The sequence below is a fragment of the Ovis canadensis genome, chromosome 6, assembly GCF_042477335.2.
Source record: "Ovis canadensis isolate MfBH-ARS-UI-01 breed Bighorn chromosome 6, ARS-UI_OviCan_v2, whole genome shotgun sequence".
In the NCBI taxonomy this organism is placed as follows: domain Eukaryota; kingdom Metazoa; phylum Chordata; class Mammalia; order Artiodactyla; family Bovidae; genus Ovis; species Ovis canadensis.
The window spans coordinates 103574646-103597007 of NC_091250.1; the positions used below are offsets into that span (position 1 = coordinate 103574646).

Sequence of the window (22362 nt, forward strand, 5' to 3'; positions counted from 1 at the left end):
ATGGAATTAAGCAGAAATCATTATTTTTAGAACTTTGACTTAATCAATTGCTCCAAGGAGTTTTCTTTAGCAACAATAAACTTGTTTAGGTCACAAAGTGTTTTTTTTTTTTTTTTCAAGGCGGATGCTACCTAACTAAAGCCGTATAACTTATGGCTAGAAGCAAGAAAGTATCCACAGGAGGTTATATTTTCTTTAATTAAAAACTTTTTTTTTTTTTAAAGAAGTGAGCTATTCTAGGCTCTTTACGGTAGAAGGCTATTAACTTTTTCTTAATGGTACATATTAAGCCTGAGTTGCAATCAAGCCATGGCTCAGTGTGCTGGGAACTGTAAAGTGGATGCTTCTGCTGTGAATCTTTTAGAAGGCCACTATAGATCTAGGAGAAAGCAAGGGCTGGTGGGCTGGAGTTGCCTTCTATAGTGTCTTTGTGGAGGTCATAGAAACGGAGCTGGAGACTGACACTGTATAATCAGGTGAAGTAGCATTTATGGTTTGCATTACATTTCAATTTATTTTGGTAACAAATCATCACACTTGACATCAGACGAGGATATTGTAGCCGAAAACAAGCAGGGAGTATACTAGCTGTCTTCTCAGGAGCTCTGGTGTTGCTGAGTTTAGGCCAGCAGTTGTCATTCCCAGAGTGCTTCCAGTTTGAGGTCTGTGAGAACTGTGGAAATACATGTTAGGAAAACAGAGCTAATGGACACCAATCATCCTGCAGTTCAACAGATGCACATAAAGTCGGGTTATTATGTATATATGTAAACCTGTCTAGTGTGACCTGTATATCCTCTATGGCCCACTTGATAGGTCTTGAGTAAATGTAAGAAATTCCCAATACCTCAATATAAAGCCATGACTGTTGTTTGGCTAAGTATATCATACAGTGGTGTTGTTGGTTTTTTTTCAATTTGAACTAATTTGTGTATGTAACTTTCTGATGTATGAGTATGAATAATCACTGTCAGAGGGAAAAGTAGCAGCAGCCAGTGGCACATGAGGCCCCTCAGTCATGGGGCTGAGATAAAAGTTCAGTAGTTATTTTAATGATGCACTGAGTGTGATGTTTAGTTAATAAATTGTGTCCAACTCTGTGACCCCATGAACTATAGCCTGCTAGACTCCTCTGACCATGGGATTTCCCAGGCAAAAATACTGGAGTGGGTTGCCATTTCCTTCTCCAGGGGATCTTCCCCACCCAGGGATTGAACCTGCATCTCCTGCATTTCAGGCGAATTCTTTACTACTGAGTCACCACTGAGTATGAGTTTTTATCCAATCACCTTCTACTTTGTAATTAGGCAAGACTGTCTCCCCCTTGTCTATTCTTTCCCTAGACACTACAGCAGAGTTGTATCATAATTCTCTTTGCATGGTGCAAGAAATACCATCTTTCACTGTCCTCAATGAGTGTGTGCCTTGGCAGGAGGATGAGAAGGGAGACCCCTCTATGCTTCTTCCTCACGTTCCTCTCATTGTGTCAGCACTGGATGTTGTTGACTGTCATTCTAGCAGTAGTTTCTCTCCCACCCGGTTTTGCAGCATGAGCTGACTCCTTTATCAGTTGGCAACCCAAGGGACACTAATTGTTCCCAAAACTGGAGGAAAAAGATAACTGGCTTTTTGGGACTTATTAAAAGACAGGAATTCATGGGGTCGCAGAGTTGGACACGACTGAGCGACTGAACTGAACTGAACTGAAAAAGACAGCAAATCCCTCTCCAATGGGGCATGCAAATGTGATCACAATCCATTTGGAGGCTTGAAGAAACTGACTAAGGGGACCAATAACTGTCAGGATGATGAGTCAGGTTTATAAAGACTTTAGTTAAGATAAAATAGCATCAAACTATTGAGTGGAAGACATGAATTGTACATGTACCTAAGGAGAGGAACACCTTGAGACAAAAGCTTCAGCTTCTACATGTTTTTCTGGTCTCTAGAGATGGATAGGTTCTTACTGAAAAATACATAGCCAGCCAAAGTTAACAGTTTTAGGAACTGCTTTGCACTAAATAATATGCTACTGCTGTCACCTAGAGCATACTTGTTTTACTGAGAAAAACCAAAGAAGCAAATGGATGTGTCCTAGAAGAAATTGACTAAGGGGACCAATAGCTGTCAAGATGACAAGTCAGGTTTAAAACATGAAGAAAAAGCTGGTCTATGGGGAGGGAGAGAGGTCTGACAAGTGCTCATTACTTAGTTTGGAATCAAAGTCAAGTGCTGGATTCAGAGCAGCTCACAACGGGAACTGTTGTTTCTGCGCAATGCTGCTGATAGTTGAATGTTCCCCGGTGGCTCAGTGGTAAACAATTTGCCTGCACTGCAAGAGACATGGGCTTAATTCTTGGGTGGGGAAGATCCCCTGGAGAAGGAAATGGCAACCCACTCCAGTATCCTTACCCTGGAATTCCCAAGGACAGAGGAGCCTGGCAGGCTACAGCCCGTGGGGTTGCAAAGAGTTGGATTTAGCAACTAACAACTATTGTCCTACAGGGTTACAGAATTCTCCCTGAAACCCAAGAACCACAATCTGCTGTGTTCTGGAAACCTAATAGAACTTTTAGAGTGTGGCATCATTATTTCTAGACATCAGGTGCCCTAGTCTCACAACCTTATGAGCAAGTTATAATTTGCTCTTTCAAAGCCACATAATTGCTCCTAATATAACCCTTTATAATTGCGGATTGTGATTATAATAAATAGGCATGAAATTAAAAGATGCTTACACCTTGGAAGAAAAGTTATGATCAACCTAGATAGTATATTCAAAAGCAGAGACATTACTTTGCCGACTAAGGTCCGTCTAGTCAAGGCTATGGTTTTTCCTGTGGTCATGTATGGATGTGAGAGTTGGACTGTGAAGAAGGCTCAGCGCTGAAGAATTGATGCTTTTGAACTGTGGTGTTGGAGAAGACTCTTGAGAGTCCCTTGGACTGCAAGGAGATTCAACCAGTCCATTCTGAAGGAGATCAACCCTGGGATTTCTTTGGAAGGAATGATGCTACAGCTGAAGCTCCAGTACTTTGGCCACCTCCTGCAAAGAGTTGACTCATTGGAAAAGACTCTGATATTGGGAGGGATTAGGGGCAGGAGGAGAAGGGGACAACCCAGGATGAGATGGCTGGATGGCATCATGGACTCGATGGACGTGAGTCTGGGTGAGCTCCGGGAGATGGTGATGGACAGGGAGGCCTAGCGTGCTGCGATTTATGGGGTCACAAAGAGTCGGACACGACTGAGCGGCTGAACTGAACTGAAATAGAGCCCAAAAGAATCAATACACATTGTGGAAGCATATGAAGGAACATGTGAGTGATTTTTCTTTTTTTTTTAGGGCTTCCTTCTAGATGATCAAATGGTAGCTGGGTGGCCAGCTGGGTGATTCAGAAATTGTAGGACTAATTAAAGGCAATAATACTAATATGAGAGAAAGGATTGAAACATTTTTTTAATAGAAGATCTAGTTAATGACTAGACCCAGAGTAATCAGTATACTAGAACCTTCATCAATCTGTCACTGAAAAAAACTTACCCTGTTGATTTAGCTAGCATTAAGAGTATTTTGGAAAGTTGTCAGGTTAAAAAAAAAAACCCCAAACTCTTAATTCTTCAAATTAGTGTTGCCTCTCTTTTTCTTAGAATACCCTCTTTTTCAATTTGTACTCCCGGAGACTGAAAGAATGTGAATATACATGAGACACCAAGAAAATGCACTGTGTTCCTAGAGAAAAATAATTCAGTTAAAACAAACTCAAAGGCAAAGTTTTCATATACAATAGCTAGAGGTACCTTGAAGGGTAGGGAGGTGAGGTGGCTGTTGTGTACTGAAATTTTTAACTCTATTGAGATTACAGTGGGTTGAAATAAAGGGATACTGGATTAATTTAAATGAGGAAAAAGGATTAGTTTAGCAGCAATAGAAACCATATACTATTTTAAACTCTAGACTGTTTACACTCAAGTAACCTGGATTTTTCATTTTTTTCATTGAAGTATAAGTTGAAATTGAGTTGATTGAGTCACTGGACATGAATTTGAGCAAACTCCAGGAGATAGTGAGGGATAGTGAAGAATGGTATGCTGCGGTCCATGGACTGCAAAGAGTTGGACATGACTGAGCAACTGAACAATGTAACATAACACATTAGTTTCAGGTGTGGCTTTTAGCCTTTTTCTCCAGAAATTATTCAGTGAACTTACTTTCCCTTTAGGACATAATATTCATATGCTAGAGCACAAAGAATATATACAGAGGGGAACTTGTTTTGATTTCGATTCATATTTTAGACAAAGAATGTTGCCTGCTATTTCAGGAAACAATAAATGTTGCCCACCATCAGACACTTTAGCTGTGCTAACAGTGTGGCCTGAAAAAGATTTAGAATGGAGAATAACCGAAAACTTTCAGTGTTCTGGATTCTGGCCATTGGTCATAGACAGTTAAGATGTGTACCTAAAGGGAAAACTTCAGTGATCCCAGATTGTTGCATCTTCTCATGCAATAGAGAGAACTAAAATCATGAACTTGAGATGTCTATTCTTTGTAAATAGCAGGCATCTTTGATGTTCTACTGTATGTTTGCTTTTTCAGGGGAAAAAAAAAAAGCCTCAAGCCTCCGCCTATATATTCTGGTTCCTCCCTTACCTTTTCAGAGAAGTTCCTTTTAGCTATCTGAGAGGCTATCTTCCTGGACTATAGTCCTTAGTAAAGGCCCCAAATAAAACATAACTCACAACTTTGTCAGGTTGTGTGTTTTTCTTTAGTCAACAGTTTTATCAGCAGTAGAAGCAACAGCAGTAAAAATTTTGCTAGTATTTCTGCTACTATTCGCTAGGACTTTTACATAATACATCATCATTTCAGTTAATCATTACAACAATGCCGAAAGGTAGATATTACACTTTTCTTATGGAAAATGGAACTTAGCTTTAGGGATTGTGTTTACAAAATTTACAGAGACAGAGAATTCTAAACCAGATTGGATGAGTTCAAAAATGAGTTCCTTGATTAATCCCATTGCACTGCCTCTCAGAATGTTAATTTTCTTTTTGCTTTTTCAAATTGTTGAGAGTTGGAAGCTTGGATTTCACTAGTTGATGGCTTTTCCTTCCAAAAGCATTTTAGGAAACATTGTCAGGAAATCAGAAAAATTAAAATTTTATATAATTGAAAAGCCTCAGTTTAATTAAGATCTGAGATAAACCATTGTTTTTAGTCATTTTTAAAAAGTCTCAGAAGCAATATCTTTAACATGAATACAATTAAATTTGAAGAGAAAATGTCTTTTGTAAAAATACAGAGTTAAGGTCACCTCAGTTTAAGGTATTGGGTTCTATCTAAATTATTTTATACTCAATATCTTCATCAGACATTTTTTTAATGGATGAGAGTGTACTATCTGAAAAAAGCAGGTGGCAATATTTCAACAGTGTTGCTTTAGCTTGAGGAATGTCATTTTCCTCCTGAGAATACTGCCAGGTTAACTTGAAGACTTGATGGATTCTGTCTTCAAACTCAGCTTTTTCTGCTGAATGCATCAAGACCCCTGATCTCTATGAGGTCATTGTCTTAGCTGTGGGGTTATAATGGATAAAGTACTGGGCTGGGGACTAGGACTCTAGTCCTAAATATGTCGGAAGTTGGTTGTATATTCTTGTTTAAGTTCCTAACTTCTCCATATGCTTAATATTCTCATCTATAAGATGAGTTTGACTAGATAATTGTTAGAAGAAATAATTTGAACAAATAATCTCCTTCCTATTATGATTTAAAAAAAATACATAGTACAAAGCTAGATTCTTTGCTGCCTTTAAAAATTATACTTACTTAAGACAGTTCACATGCATCAGGACTGTAGGGTATTAATTTCAGCATCAATCTGAAATGAAAAATATTATTTAAATCATGGGGTATTTTGTTGTAAGATAACATCATTCAGAAGGAATAAAAATTTTTTGAACCTTGCATATATGAAATGATTCTTGTCAAAATACAGTTTTATATTGCATTTTTAATTGACCATCCTTCATATTTATTTAGTTTTATATTATAGTGTTCCAGGAAAAAAGACAAGAAAACAATGACATTATTGGGTGTGCACAGAATATTAAGTCATAGCAGATGAGCTTGGGTGCCGGGGAAGGATTCCCAGGGGAGCTGATGTTTAATTTGAATCCTGAAGCTTGTGGAAGGATTGAGCCAGTTATAGTGTGTGAATAGGGCAATCTGGGTTGAGTTAGTAGGTGCAAAAGCTTTGAGGTAAGAGCAAGCTTAATGTACTTAGGAAACTGCAAGTAGTTTAGGAGAGCTAAAGCAATAAGAATAAGTCATGACCAGTTTGGAGAAGAAACCAATTGTCCAAATTCTTTTGATTAGAAAAAAAAAAATTGGATGTAATTTAGAAGTGATGGAGAGCAATTAAAAATGTATTTACCATTTTGTGCATCACCAAGGTTATTTTGACCTAACTATAGAGATGGGATTGGGTGTGAGGCACTGGAGGAAGACTAGAGATGAGAGACCAATGGGCAGCTTGTAATCTAGGTAAAATGTTGCCTAAATTGTGCTGTGCTTAGTTGCTCAGTTGCGTCTGACTCTTTGTGACCCTATGGACTATAGCCCACTAGGCTCCACTGTCCATAGGGATTCTCCAGGCAAGAATACTGGAGTGGGTTGGCATGCCCTCCTCCAGGGGATCTTCCCAACCCAGGGATCAAACCTAGGTCTTCTGCATTGCAGGCAGATTCTTTACTCTCTGAGCCATCAGGGAAGCCATTGAGTATGAGTTTTTATCCAGTCATCTTCTGCTTTATAATTAGGCAAGTGTGTTTCCCCCTTGTCTGTTTTTCTTTTCCGAGACACTACAGCAGAGTTGTATCATAATTCTCTTTGCATGGTGCAAGAAATGCTATCTTTCATTGTCCTCACTAAGTGCTGATAATATAGAAGAAGGTATTTACTGAGAGATATTGAAGAGTTAGAATTCATAGGATTTGGAACTGAGTTGAATGTAGGTAGAAGTCAAAGATTACTGTTTCTATTTTAGACAATGGGTGAATGGTGATGGTATTTATAAATGTAGGGAAATAAGAGCTTTTTAGGGGAAGACTTTGGGCATGTTGAGTTTGAATTTCTTGTGGGATAAGAGCCCCCATGGGCCCTTGGATGAAAATCTTAGTCCTGAGGGGAGAGATTCTGCCTGGAGGTGGAGGTTTGAAGATTAAACACATGTCCATGGACAAGAACGCTCAGGGAAAATGTAATGTCATGAAAATTGAAGATCAAGGAAAAAACTCTGCAAGAAAAGAAGTTTAAATTGTAGGTAGAAGAAGAACACAATACTAAAGAGAATGAGAAGGGAAGGACCATAGGAGAAAAAGGTAGAATATGATAAGATGACAATTGTTGCAAGAATAAAGAAATCATTGTGGGTATCAAGTGTTTTATAGAGAAGGCTGATAAGGACTGAAAAACTGTTAGACTTACCAAGAAATTTTCAGTGTGACTTTGTCAGTGGTATAGTAGCATCAGATGCCATACTGCAAAGGGTAGAGGAATTCATAGGAAGTGTGATGAATAACAGTGTATACTATTCTTTCAAGAATCTTGGCTTTAAGGGGAGGAGCAAGAAAAGTAGCTAGGGAGTAGTGTCTGAATGACCATACATAAGATCAGGAGATAAAATCTTTAAATTAGAATCATTCAAAAGGTATTGTTGAAACAGAAGAGTATAATGAAAAAAGAGTCCAAGGAACTGGGATGAATGGAATGCAGAATGATACTACTAACCTGGTGTCAATTTTACTATTTTAACAATCAAATAGGACAAGGAGATTTGATGATAAACTGTAATCCAAATTATAGGGTGAGTGGGACAAATACTTACATTAAGCATTGAGAATTAAAGTCTGTTCTAACAGATTTTGCCTTAACTTGAAGTCAGAGGTAAGCTCACTTACCTAGCTATGATATTAACATTAATGTAGAGACCATCAAAAGGCTAACAGAAATACCAGAGAGTCTCAGGGCTCTAAATAATCATTTATCTGTGAGTAGCTCAGCTCCATTCATCTCACTGTCCTTTAGCAATTTCTGAAAGTTTGGCTACTCAGCAGCAGCACTGCTATAAATTTACTGGTTATAAAGCAAGAAAATAGAACATCACAAAACTGTGTTCTCACCACGGTTGTTGAAAAAATGAAAATAAAGTCTTAAAATGGCAATGTATTATAATGAAGTACACTGAAAAGCAAGTTAAAGAAATGAAATGTGCTTCATGCATACAGTTCTATTTGCTTGTACAAGGTCAAAAAGGAAAGTGGGTAAGGATGAACAGGTAAAGGGACTGGGGACTGGTTAGCAAAGTGGTATTTTTGATAGAATGTTAAAAAAAAAAAGGAGTTAGGCTTTTTTCTTTTTTCTTAATGACTGAATGAGACCCTTATAGCAAATTCTCCTGGTAGAAAATAGCTTCTAGGTAAGGTGACTTTTTTTAAAATTTCTGGTAAAGGCAACCTAAATTCAGTTGCCATATTACCCAAAGCCAGATGTTAGTAAAGGAAGAAAAACTGTTGGATTTAGTTGCTTTATGATAGATGTTTTAATGCCAGTAATGATAAAAATTTCTTAATAATCCACATTTTTTAGAACCTTGTTTTGAATTTTAATGAAAGATGAACATGATATGTTTCTCAGCAGAATTTTAAGAATAGGCTTCTTTGTATTTTATTGTACCCTTTTCATTCCAGAATTCTGGCTTTACAAATTATTACTAGGAAGATTAACAGATAGGTTTGGGATTTGAAGGGTATGCATTGAAACTGGAGGGGAAATTATAATTTCCAAGGGTATAGAGCACAAAAATGAGTAATGTGATGTAGCTCAGCTTGTTAAATTGATAAGGTAAAAAGGCTCAGATGGTGAAAAATCTGCCTGCATTGAAGGAGACCCAGTTAGATCCCTAGGTGGGAAAGATCCCCTGGGGGAGGAAATGGCAACTCACTCTGGTGTTCTTGTCTGGAAGATTCCATGGACAGAGGAGCCTAGTGGACTACAGTCCATGGGGTCACACAGAGTCGGACACAGCTGAGCAACTAACACACAGACACACCACACACACACACACAGAATGATAAAAAATAAAACCACCAAAATATGTAAAAGAATTAGAATGTGTAACCAAGACTTAAATACAAACAAAATTTTGACAGCCCTAACTTTCAGAAAACCAGTTGAAATAGGAAAGAACCTCTACCAGAGAACCGAGAAAATACATTTTCTAGTTGGTAGAGAAAGCCAGACCAGACTGAGCAGAAATTATGAGGGGAATATCATGTTTCAGAGAAAAAAAATGTATCATAAATCAAGCTACGGGGCAGTGAAATAGGCTGCCTCTAGGAGAAAACAAATTTCAGATATTTAAATGGAGGCCGAATGACCTCTGGCAGGGATGAACTAAGTGAAAAATTACACTAAACGACCTTTATAGTTTTCTTCATATAAACATTTTATTTCTTATTAAGTTCTTAGGTATCTTCAGATGTGCTCTACTAGAATAATAATAGAAAAATGAAGTGAAAGTGTTAGTCACTCAGTTGTATCTGACTCTGCCACCCCATGGACTGTAACTTGCCAGGTTCCTCTGTCCATGGAATTCTCCAGGTAAGAATACTGGAGTGAGTAGCCATTCCCTTCTCCAGGGGATCTTCTTGATCCATAGAATTAAATCAGGCTTGTTGTTTTCATGGTTTAATTGCATAAAAATTCATATAAATTCTTAAAAAATCCTTTAATTTATAGAAAAGGACTTCTAATTGACCTGAAATCCCTGGCATAAGTAGTATTAACTTTAACACCATAGTAAAATTATTTTTATGTATAGATATAAAAATGATGGGTCCAAAATGGACCATAAGTATTTCCTTCCCAATAGACTACAAAATAAACAATAGTATAATCCAATCAAAAGGAATACATGAACTTTAGAAAGGTGAGCCAAGGAAGAATCTTTTAGCATGGCATAGAGCTGTTCTTAACCCTGCCTCTATATTCCAGAAATATAACAGGTGAAACATCAAAATCCTTGGAATTGTCATTACTACTTCTGAATTAGCCATAAAGTGAAATGAAATGACCTCCTTATCTTTTTTGACTTGTAATATAGCATTCTGAAATAACTGCTGGAATTATTAGAGAAATGCAAATCAAAACCACAATGAGGTACCACTTCACACCAGTCAGAATGGCTGCGATCCAAAAATCTGCAAGCAATAAATGCTGGAGAGGGTGTGGAGAAAAGGGAACCCTCCTACACTGTTGGTGGGAATGCAAACTAGTACAGCCACTATGGAGAACAGTGTGGAGATTCCTTAAAAAATTGCAAATAGAACTACCTTATGACCCAGCAATCCCACTTCTGGGCATACACATCGAGGAAACCAGAACTGAAAGAGACACATGTACCCCAATGTTCATCGCAGCACTGTTTATAATAGCCAGGACATGGAAACAACCTAGATGTCCATCAGCAGATGAATGGATAAGAAAGCAGTGGTACATATACACAATGGAGTATTACTCAGCCGTTAAAAAGAATTCATTTGAATCAGTTCTGATGAGATGGATGAAACTGGAGCAGATTATACAGAGTGAAGTAAGCCAGAAAGAAAAACACCAATACAGTATACTAACACATATATATGGAATTTAGGAAGATGGCAATGATGACCCTGTATGCAAGACAGGGAAAGAGACACAGATGTGTATAACGGACTTTTGGACTCAGAGGGAGAGGGAGAGGGTGGGATGATTTGGGAGAATGACATTCTAACATGTATGCTATCATGTAAGAATTGAATCGCCAGTCTATGACGAAGGATGCAGCATGCTTGGGGCTGGTGCATGGGGATGACCCAGAGAGATGTTATGAGGAGGGAGGTGGGAGGGGGGTTCATGTTTGGGAACGCATGTAAGAATTAAAGATTTTAAAATTTAAAAAATAAAAAAAATAAAAAAAATTAAAAAAAAAAAGAGTCAAATGGAGGATATGAACAAACAGGATACCTGCGTCTGAAAAGACCAAGACATTTCCCATGAGTAGGACAGGCAATCAATAACAAATGAGCAATTCTGACCATACCAGTTCTTCATACTATGCAGGGATAAGTAGAACATTAAATTTTCTTACCTCTGAACTGCAGTAGAGAGGAGGTGAGTTTATAGAACAGCATTTGGAGGCAAAGTCTGAGAGCTTGGCAACCAGCTCTTGGAGATCCGTCTCCGTGGCATCAGGAAATTTTCCTCTTAGTCGCTCTGCCAATCTGAAAGGCCAATTTTATGTAAAGTTCTAATAGATGTATTCTATAAACATGTCCAGTGCAATCGGTAGCCACTTCAGATCTTTTGCAACAGCAACAACAAAAAAGGAAAATAGTGACCCTTAAGAAAACTTAGTATCTGTGGAATGATTTTTGATGTCTCAGTTGAAGATTAGGAAGTGAAATCTATGTCTTTTTAGATCATAAAAGTAAACATAAAACCTGCTGCTGAATTTGAATTCCTATTATTTTCCTTTCATTCACTCAGTTATATCAATCACATGGATGACTTCCTCCTCTCTTCCCCCTAATCTTTCATCTTCTCTCCATTTCTAAATTTCAAACTCCTCAAAGAGTACCTTCCATATAGGACTTTGTCACCTTAATGTACTTTCTCTCATATATAATCTCTTCTGTTTGCCTGCTACTCAACTAGCTATGCTGGAAGGCACAGCAAGGTCTTTGTGTTTTTTAAGCCCTGCTTTTTATGAACTCTCCATCTCCACTTAAGATGGTGCTAGGATATGACTTTCTTGATTCCCTCCCATTTTGAATGGTCCCTCCCAGTTTAAATTAACTCTCTCTCCTCATAATGGATAACTCAGCCTGGTTTATGACTTTTCCAAGAAATATTGATACTTGCCAGCCCAGTAGTGGGCATTGGGACACAATGGAGACCCAAATTTATCTAGAGTTGGGATTAGCATAATGGATGCTGGGAAAGGACAGAAGGGTGAGGGGGATTAGCTTGCTTATTAAAGAGTTATTGAAAATAGTAGGTCCCAAGGAAGTCAGACTAGATGCAACTCAGAGGATAGGGAGAAAAAGAGGGTGTGTGGGATTTTAAATACCTAGACTCAATAGTTTCAATCTTTTCTACTTCAAAATCCCAAATAGCAATTCTACTGCATTAACACTTTTAATGTACTGAGATTATATAAATTATCACAGAATTGTCCCATGTAACCCTAGACTTCAAAACACAACTGTTGGCAGAGGACTCAATTTTGTATTATCCGTAATATTCTATACCACCTCCATAATTTATTAATTATATAATCTCCTGATAAATGAGAAACAACCATTTTGAACTTAAGGCTTCCACATTTATTTTTCTTTTAGACTTTGTTACGGTCTTCATAGGGGTCACTGAAGGTTTCCTCCTTTTGGGATTCTTTAAAAGGTTTTTTATGAGGTTGTATTTGTGCTTGTTTGAGGGTTGTGTTGTTGATGGTTTGAAATGGATCTAAGAAATTTGCTTGATGAAATTGAGAATGGCATGATCTTACAGAGAGATTTTCTAGGAAGCCAGTAAAACTTTTGTTATGACCTGTTATTTTAGTATTAACACCTATCTATAAAGACATGCTTCCTCCTTTGACTTGAGAAAAATGGCTATTGTACCTTATTGACTAACATTTCTATTTCCAGTTTTTAGAGAGTATATACTGGTAATGGATGACGCCGTACTTGATTGAAAGTTTGGGTCGTCTTATCAGACAATAAACCATGAAGTTAGATAATATTTTTCTGCAGTTTTAGTTTCTCTGTTATGTATAGCAACAACTACAGATAACTTTATGGTAAGAGTGTTGATATGAATTAATTATATATTCTTTAAATCATGTCCCTGTGGATCTTGGAATTTATGTTTCTGTGACTGTGTTCTAACTGACCTCTCATCTGATATACATGACATCCCCCCAGAAAAGAACTGTTTTTTCTTATATAGGTATTAGATTGACTATTCTTTACAACTCTTAAATTGCATCTCCTCTTTTCACTGCTCACTTGACACATCTTAAGTCTTCAGCCCTGCTTCAAATCACAATACCAGGCTATTATTATTTATAAATTTGAAGGAATCAGCCAGAATAAGACTCTTACTTTTTCTTGTACTCAGTAAATGTGTTTTCTGAATAATCAGCACATAGTTCTTGTCCTTTTTGAATGAAAGATGATAATTCCCTTGTCAATTGAGGGCCCTGTAAGAAAATAATGATTATATAACAATTACTTGTCTTGATACATTCTTCAGAGAGATGTTAAATTAGAATTCTGGGCAATGTATCAATATTAGTGTCTAACCTATGGACACCTTATCTTTGACAAAGGAGGCAAGAATATACAATGGAGAAGAGACAATTTCTTTAACAAGTGGTGCTGGAAAAACTGGTCAACCACTTGTAAAAGAATGAAACTAGAATACTTCCTAACACCGTACACAAAAATAAACTCAAAATGGATTAAAGATCTAGACGTTTAAGACCAGAAACTATAAAACTCCTAGAGGAAAACACAGGCAAAACAGTCTCTGACATAAATCACAGCAGGATCCTCTATGACCCACCTCCCAGAATATTGGAAATAAAGGCAAAAATAAACAAATGGCACCTAATTAAAATTAAAAGCTTCTGCACAACAAAGGAAACTATAAGCAAGGTGAAAAGACAGCCTTCAGAATGGGAGAAAATAAAAGCAAATTAAGCAACTGACAAAGAACTAATCTCAAAAATACACAAGCAACTCCTGCAGCTCAATTCCAGAAAAATAAATGATCCAATCAGAAAATGGGCCAAAGAACTAAACAGACATTTCTCTAAAGAAGACATACAGATGGCTAACAAACACATGAAAAGATGCTCAACATCATTCATTATAAGAAATGCAAATCAAGACCACAATGAGGTACCATTTCACACCATTCAGAATGGCTGCTATCAAAAAGTCTACAAACCATAAATGCGGAGAGGGTATGGAGAAAAAGGAACCCTCTTACGCTGTTGGTGGGAATGCAAACTAGTACAGCCACTATGGAGAACAGTGTGGAGATTCTTTAAAAAATTGGAAATAGAACTGCCTTATGACCCAGCAATCCCACTGCTGGGCATACACACCGAGGAAACCAGAATTGAAAGAGACACGTGTACCCCAGTGTTCATCGCAGCACTGTTTACAATAGCCAAGACATGGAAGTAACCTAGATGTCCATTGGCACATGAATGGATAAAAAAGCTGTGGTACATATACACACACAATGGAATATTACTCAGCCATTAAAAAGAATGCATTTGAATCAGTTCTAATGAGGTAGATGAAACTGGAGCCTATTATACAGAATGAGGTAAGTCAGAAAGAAAAACACCACTATAGAATATTGACACATATATATGGAATTTAGAAAGACGGTAACAATGACCCTATATGCGAGACAGCAAGAGACACAGATATAAAGAACAGTCTTTTGGACTCTGTGGGAGAAGGTGAGGGTGGGATGATTTGAGAGGGTAGTGTTGAAACGTGTATATTATCATATGTGAAGTGGATCGCCAGTCCAGGTTCAATGCATGAGACAGGGTGCTCAGGGCTCGTGCACTGGGATGACCCTGAAGGATGGGATGAGGAGGGAGGTGGGAGGGGGGTTCTGGATGGGGAACACATGTGCGCCCATGACTGATTCATGTTGATGTATGGCAAAAACCACTACAATATTGTAAAGTAATTAGCCTCCAATTAAAATAAATAAATTAAAAAAATTATGAATGTCTATTATCGACATTGGATATTAGATAACATTTTCTACATAAGGCCAGATTGTAAACATTTCAAGCTGTGTAAATGTCATACAGTCTCTGCTATAACTAATCGACTGCCAACATGGCACAAAAGCAACTATAAACAATGAGCAGGGCTGTGTTACAATGACACCTTATGAACACTGAAGTTGGAGTTTTATGTAATTTTCATGTATAATGAAATACTATTTTTGAACCATTTAAAAGTGTAAGACCATTCTTAGATCACAGGCACCAGGCCAGACTTGGTTTGTTAACCCTTAAGCTATACTAATGTAAATATAGAAAATTGTACCTTTTCATTTAAACAGGCATCAGAAGATTCAGAGTGGCAGCATTCATCAAGGCTTTTCAGGGTTGGCTCAAGTATTTTACTGAGGAATACTTCTGGAATCTGAGTCTTCCTGCTTAGCTCAAATATATACCTGGCAGAAGAGAGAAAGGAGATAACACTCTTTAACATGGGTAGATTTGTGAATGCACGTCATGTTCTGAAATTTAATATCTATTACCTGGCTTAGTTAAAAATAAAAGATTGAACTAAAAATGACTCCAGCATGTTTTAAGTTAAAATTCTCATTGAAATACAAGTTATTGATAGTTGCTTTGAAGCTATTGTGACTAGTTAAATTAAAATTCTACATGTACCAAATATATGTTTATAAATTTATGCATTAACAGATCTATCAATACTTCAGATATATATGGAACTGCATTTGTGCAAACGTAATGCAATAAATCCAATATAATGCATCAAGTGGGTAACTTAAGTAGCTTTTCTGTGAAAGTAATTTGTGTAAACGCTTCCATTGTCTCATCCCAATATTTATGCATTTATAAAAGCGATGAGCATTTAGACAAATGTAGATTAGAGTTTCAGTCCAACTTCAGTTTAAATTCTAATCTCTAATACCAGTAATTGATTTTTTGGACCTGTTAATTCAAACTGAGATATTTTGAGGCCTTAAGTATGCACATACTTGAAGTATATGCAAATTAGTGTATGTAGCCCATGGTGTATCTCAGTTCTTAGATGGAGGAAAACAGATAAAGGCTTACCATCTCTTTCAATTTTAATTTCTTTTGTCACTTAATACTAGTGAATGTCAATACTGTCAAATTAAATCGACTCTACTTACTGATCCAGGACGTTGGTGTTTCCTTTATCACACACATCTTTGTTCGTGGGCAACTGGACATCTGGCAATTTAGGGTTTGGGGAAGCTGGCATGAAGTAAGCGCACACAAATATGTCCATGGGTGTTTTTTCTTGACAACAGTCCTTAAATTTCGAATTTTTAGTGGATAAGTTGTCACAGAGTTTTACTGTGTATTCAGGAAGCTACAAGAGAAATTGTGTTTGTGCATTTTTAGTTTCCTAGTTAGTCTCATTAAAAATAAGGAAAGCTTAAAGAAGTCAGCATAAATGCTCTTACAAGGTACAGTGGTAGGCTATTCATGGAGTGCAATTTGTCAATATGTTATTGTTGTTCAATAGCTGTGTCTGACTCTTTTGTGACCCTATGGACTGTAGCCTGCTAGGTTCTTCTGTCCATGGGATTTTTCAGTGAAGAAGACTGGAGTAGGTTGCCATTTTCTCCTCCAGGGGATCTTCCCAACCAGAGATTGAACCCACACCTCCTGCACTGGCAGGCAGATTCTTTACCACTGAGCCAGTAGGGAAGTCATTGTCAGTATGTACTAAAAGCCTTGAAGTATAACAGTATGATTTCCAAGAATTTACTCTCAGAACATAATTATGAATGAAGGGAAGATTTAGCTAAGAATGATTAAGGGCAGCACTGCTTACCATGTTAAACCAAAACAACCTAAATCCAATAAAAGGGAACTGGTTTAAAACATGGTATATCTAGGCAGGTAAATGTCTCTGAAGAAGGAAATGGCAAGCCACTTCAGTATTCTTGCCTGGAAAATCCCATGGACAGAGGAAGCCTGGAGGGCTACAGTCCATGGGGTCTCAAGAGTCGAACATGACTTAGCGACTAAACCACCACCACCAGGCAGCTAAATGCAGTATATGCAGTAGATATATACAGTAAAGTCCCACTTAGCCATTATAAGTCAGGTTATAGAGAAACACCTATCACTGAGATGTATCCTTAAAGAAAGACCAGATGTCAAAGTATCTGTTTCTAAACAGGTCCACAGACATGGAGTGACTTCTATCTAAAGTAACAGTACAAATTTGTATATACTTGAATGGATGATATAAATGAAAAATGGTGAAAAAGCTGGGCGACTATCAAATTTTAACAAGTATAACAAAACATTAGAAGCTTTTAATAATGAGTTCAGTGTTGTCTAATAGAACAGATGATGAATGAAATAACAGGTGATGATGAAATATTCTCTATCTGTATTGTCCAATACTGAGCACTTGAAATGAGGCCAGTGTTTTCAAAGAACTGAAGTTTAATTTAAATGTAACCATCTATGGCTAGTGGATATGCTCTGGGCTCTGTAGGGAGAGTAAGGTCTTCGGAATCAGAATCTTGACTTTTGTGTGGACTTTGCCACTTACTAGTTGTAGGACTTCAGTTTATTAATCCTTGATAATCTTCTGTTTCCTCATCTGTAAAATCGAGTTAACCGTGTATTTAAATTTCATAGGATACATAGGAGGATTCACTGAGATGATGCATCTAGAAAGCAGCTTAGGAGAGTGCCTGCCGTTCAGTGAGTGGTCCATGATGATGAAGATTTTCTTACCTCCTTGGGCATGCAGTCCTCAGAGGCAGACTCACAACACTTGGAGAGGATTGTTGTAATATCTTCAGCAAGTGGCAAAACATCTTCCAGATGTGCAGTAGGCACTTTCTGAGCAAATTTGATGAGATGGCTGAACAGTTAGAAATGAATGATTAGTTTACCTATATTCTCAGTTTTCTTGGTTTCATTATGAACATAGTCTGGAGGAGTAATACCCAAGTTTTCCTTCTTTGTCCTCAACATTTGCATAGAGCATATCTGTCATGTAGCAGATCCTTTGTGCAAAAGTCACTATTGAAAATTCAGTCATTCCCAATGAATCTCTTCATGTTTTCAGTACTGATAAAGAGCTTCTCTTCTGGCCAGATTTGTGTAGCTGAAGCAAGCCTTTAAAATGTTAGATCTAGGGACATCCCTCGTGGTCCAGTGGCTAAGACTCTGCGCTCCCAGTGGTTCTGGGTTCACTCTGTGGTCAAGGAGCTTCATGTCACAATGAAAAGATGCTGCACACCACAACTAAGAGCTGGCACAGCCAAATACATACATTTAAAAAAATTAAAATGTTAAACCTAAAATGGTAATAAGAAATCTCTAACATCTATTCATAAGGCCAATGTTGCGTTTTGTGGCCCCTCCTAGTCTTTAGAATTGTTCATAAATTTATTTAGAAACTACAGATAAAAGAAATAATGAAGACTTGTAGCCCTAGACCACAAGTTAATGTTGATGTTTTGGTGTATTACCCTGAAGTATAGTACAAGGTTTGCAAGGTATATTAAGGGATTTTACTCTGCTATGCTATTTACCTATTTGCCTTATTCACTTTCTATATCAGGAATAGGTTCTATATCTTTCTTTTAAAATATGGCAAAAAACCAAAAAATTAAATTGGTTATCTTGGCCATTTTTAACTGTATAATTCAGTAATGTTAAGTATATTTTCTTTTATGTAACAACTACCATAGTATTTTTTATTACTGTTACTTTGTAATCTCTTTGAAGTCCTTTGATATTCTATAAGAATTTTAGGGTGCATTTTTATTTCAGCAAAAAAAAAAAAAAGCCAATGGATATTGACAGAAATTGCATTGAATTGTAGATTGCTTTGGATACTGTGGCTATTTTTACAATTAATTCTTCTAATCCATAAGAATGGAATTTTTTTCTATTGTAGCTTTGATTTCTTTTAGTGATGTTTTCATTAAATATTCTTTTGAAATATAATTCTAACTGCATGGTATTCTCTCATATGGGTACATTATAATTGATTTAAACACACTCTATTCTAGGCATATTAGGAAAGTTTTTCCTATTTAAAAAAATGTGACAGCAATATTTTTAGCTAAACTTTTGTTCACACTCAGCTCTTCAGAGTAAATTTCTACACACTAATGCAAGTATAAGTTTATGATATATAAATTATATCTTATATATTAAAGATATATAAAGCCATTATATATGTACATCTTTATAGAATGTTTTATACTATGAATTACTGTGCTCTACATGCCTAATACTCTAAATGCAAAAGAAAAACTAAAGGGAATTTCAAGAGAAAACACAGTTTAGTTTTTCAGTAGTTCTAATGGAAGATTATCTTTAAAGGACTCATGAAAGTAGCTTCTATGCCCTTTGGAGGAACCTTAAGGTCTGGTGCCAAAATGAATTATTTTATTATCATTAGAGGAAAGAATTTGTGAATCAGAGTGAGAAGAATTAAAGAGACTGTAAATACTAAAGATATAAAGCTGACAAATATAGATGTCTGATGAGCTATGAGAGAATTGTAAACATAGAAACTGTCAAAATTAAAGTGTGACATTAACAAAGCCATACAAAAACCAAAGAAAGGTTAGAACAAAGTAAATAATTATAATAAATTCATGGAGCTTAAGAGATATATAAAAAGAATTCAGGAAGTTTTCTTCCCAAGGAAAAAATGGGCGAAGCAAGTAATGGGTGGTGAATAAGAAAATGATTGTTTTTGCTTGTGTGTTTGCAATATACAGCACTATGAATATTGAGGAAATAATTTCTAGTGGTCTACCAGTCTTATGATGAGTATATGGAAAAGGCTGATTAAAAGCAAATTAGGTTTTATAATAGTCTTGTTCCTTTGGTTCATGTTCTGTGTAGAGAAAATAAAAAGTAGCTGAGTACTATTTTCGAGGATTGTAGGAAGATAACACTATGATTTGTATTTTCTATTGCAAACATTTTCTTAGAGAATCCTGATATGGATTGATAGTACAGAAATAGCTACACATACTGATTGTGCTTAATTTTTACCTGAGCCTTGACTTCTCCTTCCCATAAGCAGCGTATTGTGAGCAGATTCTGTTTGACATAATGGTGAGAAGTGATAAATGTTTAAGCTGAAGTCTCTAGAAAATAAATGAGAAATATTTCATTAGACAGTCAGGATACATTGAAAGCAGTGTGCAGAAATAGCAGAAAAAAGGGACATTCTGACTCCTTTTAATGACTAGAAAATGGAATTCTGATCAAAGGAACATTTCCCCCAGAGTTGCTTATGTGTGTTTTTCCAATTAACAAAATAAAAAAGAGGCATTTAAAAAATATTTTCAGATTCCAGAATCTGAATCTTTCTAACATTATTTAAAAGGAATGGCATTAATAGAAGAAAAAAGTACATTAGCTATGTGATAAAATGATACCTACCTCTTTCAAAAAGCATGCTGTTGGGTTTGGTGAAGTACAGCAGGACCCTACCATAGAGAGATAACTCTTGGTATAACCGACTAAAAGTGTCAGAGGAGCTTGTCCATAATTAATGGAATATTCATACATAAATCTGTAGGGAAAAAATAGTAGGATTAATGAAGCTATTTGTGGGAAACAACTCACTTTTTCAGAAGTATTTTGATGGAAAAAAAAGGATGTATGTTACTTTATAGTTTTAATATCTAAAAAGCACCTGGGACATAGAGCAGAGGTTATAATACTAGTCACTTTTTTTCAATTGTATGATTTTATTAAGTGATATTTTACAGACTGGTTGGAATTCAAGTCTGTAAATCAAGAAAAATTAAGTAAATGAAAAAAGAATGTGGCAAAAAATGTGCTCCAGGTACAACAAACCAATTTTTTTCTTCAAGAAAGAAAATGTGGTCACAGTACACTAACTTGAATTCTAAAAAAGAAACAAAACACATAAACTGAAAGTTACTGTACATGAAATGAGACAAAGTCTAATTTTTTACCTTCTATCACATATGTTCCTATAAAATAAGGGATGAGGCTAAATTCCTTCTGGATAGACAGTTGAGAACACCAACAGATTAACTATCCAGAAAGGCCAAGTCTCAAGTATTTCTCCCTGGCTGCCCATTCTGGTCCATTCTGAAGGGTTTTAAGTCCACGAGAAACTGGCTACATGATTAGGTTATAAATGGATTTTTAAGGCAATTTACTTATCACCATCTTAAGACATTTGGGATTGTCTTGAATAAGTGGTTCAGCTTGTACTGTTTAACTTAAATTCTTTGATATAAGAGGAAACCTGACTTTAACAAGGATGTCAGCCATAAAAGGTTGGCGGTTAGGTTCATCATATTTCAACCACCTGACTGCAGCATATAAACCTGATCATCTGCTCTGACAGAGGGTCCTGGTTGAGATGTGTAACTTGCTTGACATCAAGTTGTAGAAATTCATCAGTTTTAGAAACATCAGTAAAATGCTGATGAATAAAGTCATCTGCAGCTTCTTTCAGTTCAAGACAGTCTAGACACTCTGCCAAGACAGTTTGAAGCATCAATTTGTTCTTTCAAAAAATCAACACACATTTTCTTCACAGGTTCAATCTGGTGCTGGCTTGCTGCATCTAACAAGGACTGAACCTTGTTGCTATTCACAGAAATTCTAGCGGTATAAGCGAATTCCACAAGTTCTTCAATAATGTCAGGTTCAGCATCTTTGAGTTCCACTTTAAAGGACTTTGATTCAAGCATGTTAGTTGTGAACTTTAGATTAAAAAATTGACTGGCTGCATGCAGCAAGACAACACGATGAGCAGGTATCTTCTTTCCTGGACCCTAAGGATCACATCGCACAGTAGTTTCTGTTTCCGCATGTTATTCATGACACCCGTGAAACCTGCCAACAATTTGGCTTCCTCTCCAGCAGCAAGTTTCTTCTTGGTCTTCTTGCTGCTCTTCTCCACCCCAGAGGCTGCCACTCGCCCTCGGTCAGTGCGGTTCATGCCCGGGACTCGCCAGCTCGGCGGGAAATTGCACACTCCAGGCACGCTGGGGCTTGTGTTCACTAAACACCAAGGCTGGGATGGTGGCTGCAGCGCTCTGCTTTGGAACGCGCGGGCGGCGCCACTGCAGTAAGACTGGGGGGGCGGACAACCCGCTCAGAAGCTTGCTGTAAGGCAGTGTAGTCTCTGGGCTGCTTCTCCAGCAGAACTAGAGCTGGAAGGAGGTGCCTGCGGCACTATATACTAGTCACTTTTAATCAATGTTTTCATTTAAAAAATCTTCCCTAAATTTCCATGTAGATTACTTGAGAGAGGTCATTTGTCCCTTTATTCACTTAGCGTCTACCATATGCATGGCCTGGGGTGGCTGCTTATTAACGTTAATGGAACAAACTAAAATGAATGTAATGCAATTACTTTTCATTATCTGTTTAGTTTAGACAGTTGTTATGTGTTGGCTTGTTTATTTGTTGAAATTCATTTTTAGGAATATAAGCCCCTAAG

General features: G+C 36.9%; 1 protein-coding gene across 2 annotated transcripts in view; it reads right to left on the minus strand.

The window, feature by feature from the left end:
- Positions 1-487: 487 nt before the first annotated feature.
- GC (GC vitamin D binding protein) overlaps positions 488-22362 on the minus strand; it is a 43987-nt gene continuing 22112 nt past the window's right edge. The window contains exons 5-13 of one of the 2 annotated variants that reach the window (XM_069594208.1): positions 20316-20448; positions 19923-20017; positions 17634-17763; positions 16043-16245; positions 15199-15328; positions 13216-13313; positions 11199-11331; positions 5840-5891; positions 488-664 (exon numbers count right to left, since the gene is read on the minus strand). In XM_069594208.1, coding sequence (XP_069450309.1) covers positions 5859-5891; positions 11199-11331; positions 13216-13313; positions 15199-15328; positions 16043-16245; positions 17634-17763; positions 19923-20017; positions 20316-20448 — 955 coding nt within the window. In that variant the 3' untranslated portion in view covers positions 488-664; positions 5840-5858. Of the gene's footprint in view, positions 674-5839; positions 5892-11198; positions 11332-13215; positions 13314-15198; positions 15329-16042; positions 16246-17633; positions 17764-19922; positions 20018-20315; positions 20449-22362 lie in introns of both variants that reach the window. The other variant, XM_069594207.1, reaches the window with a different exon arrangement.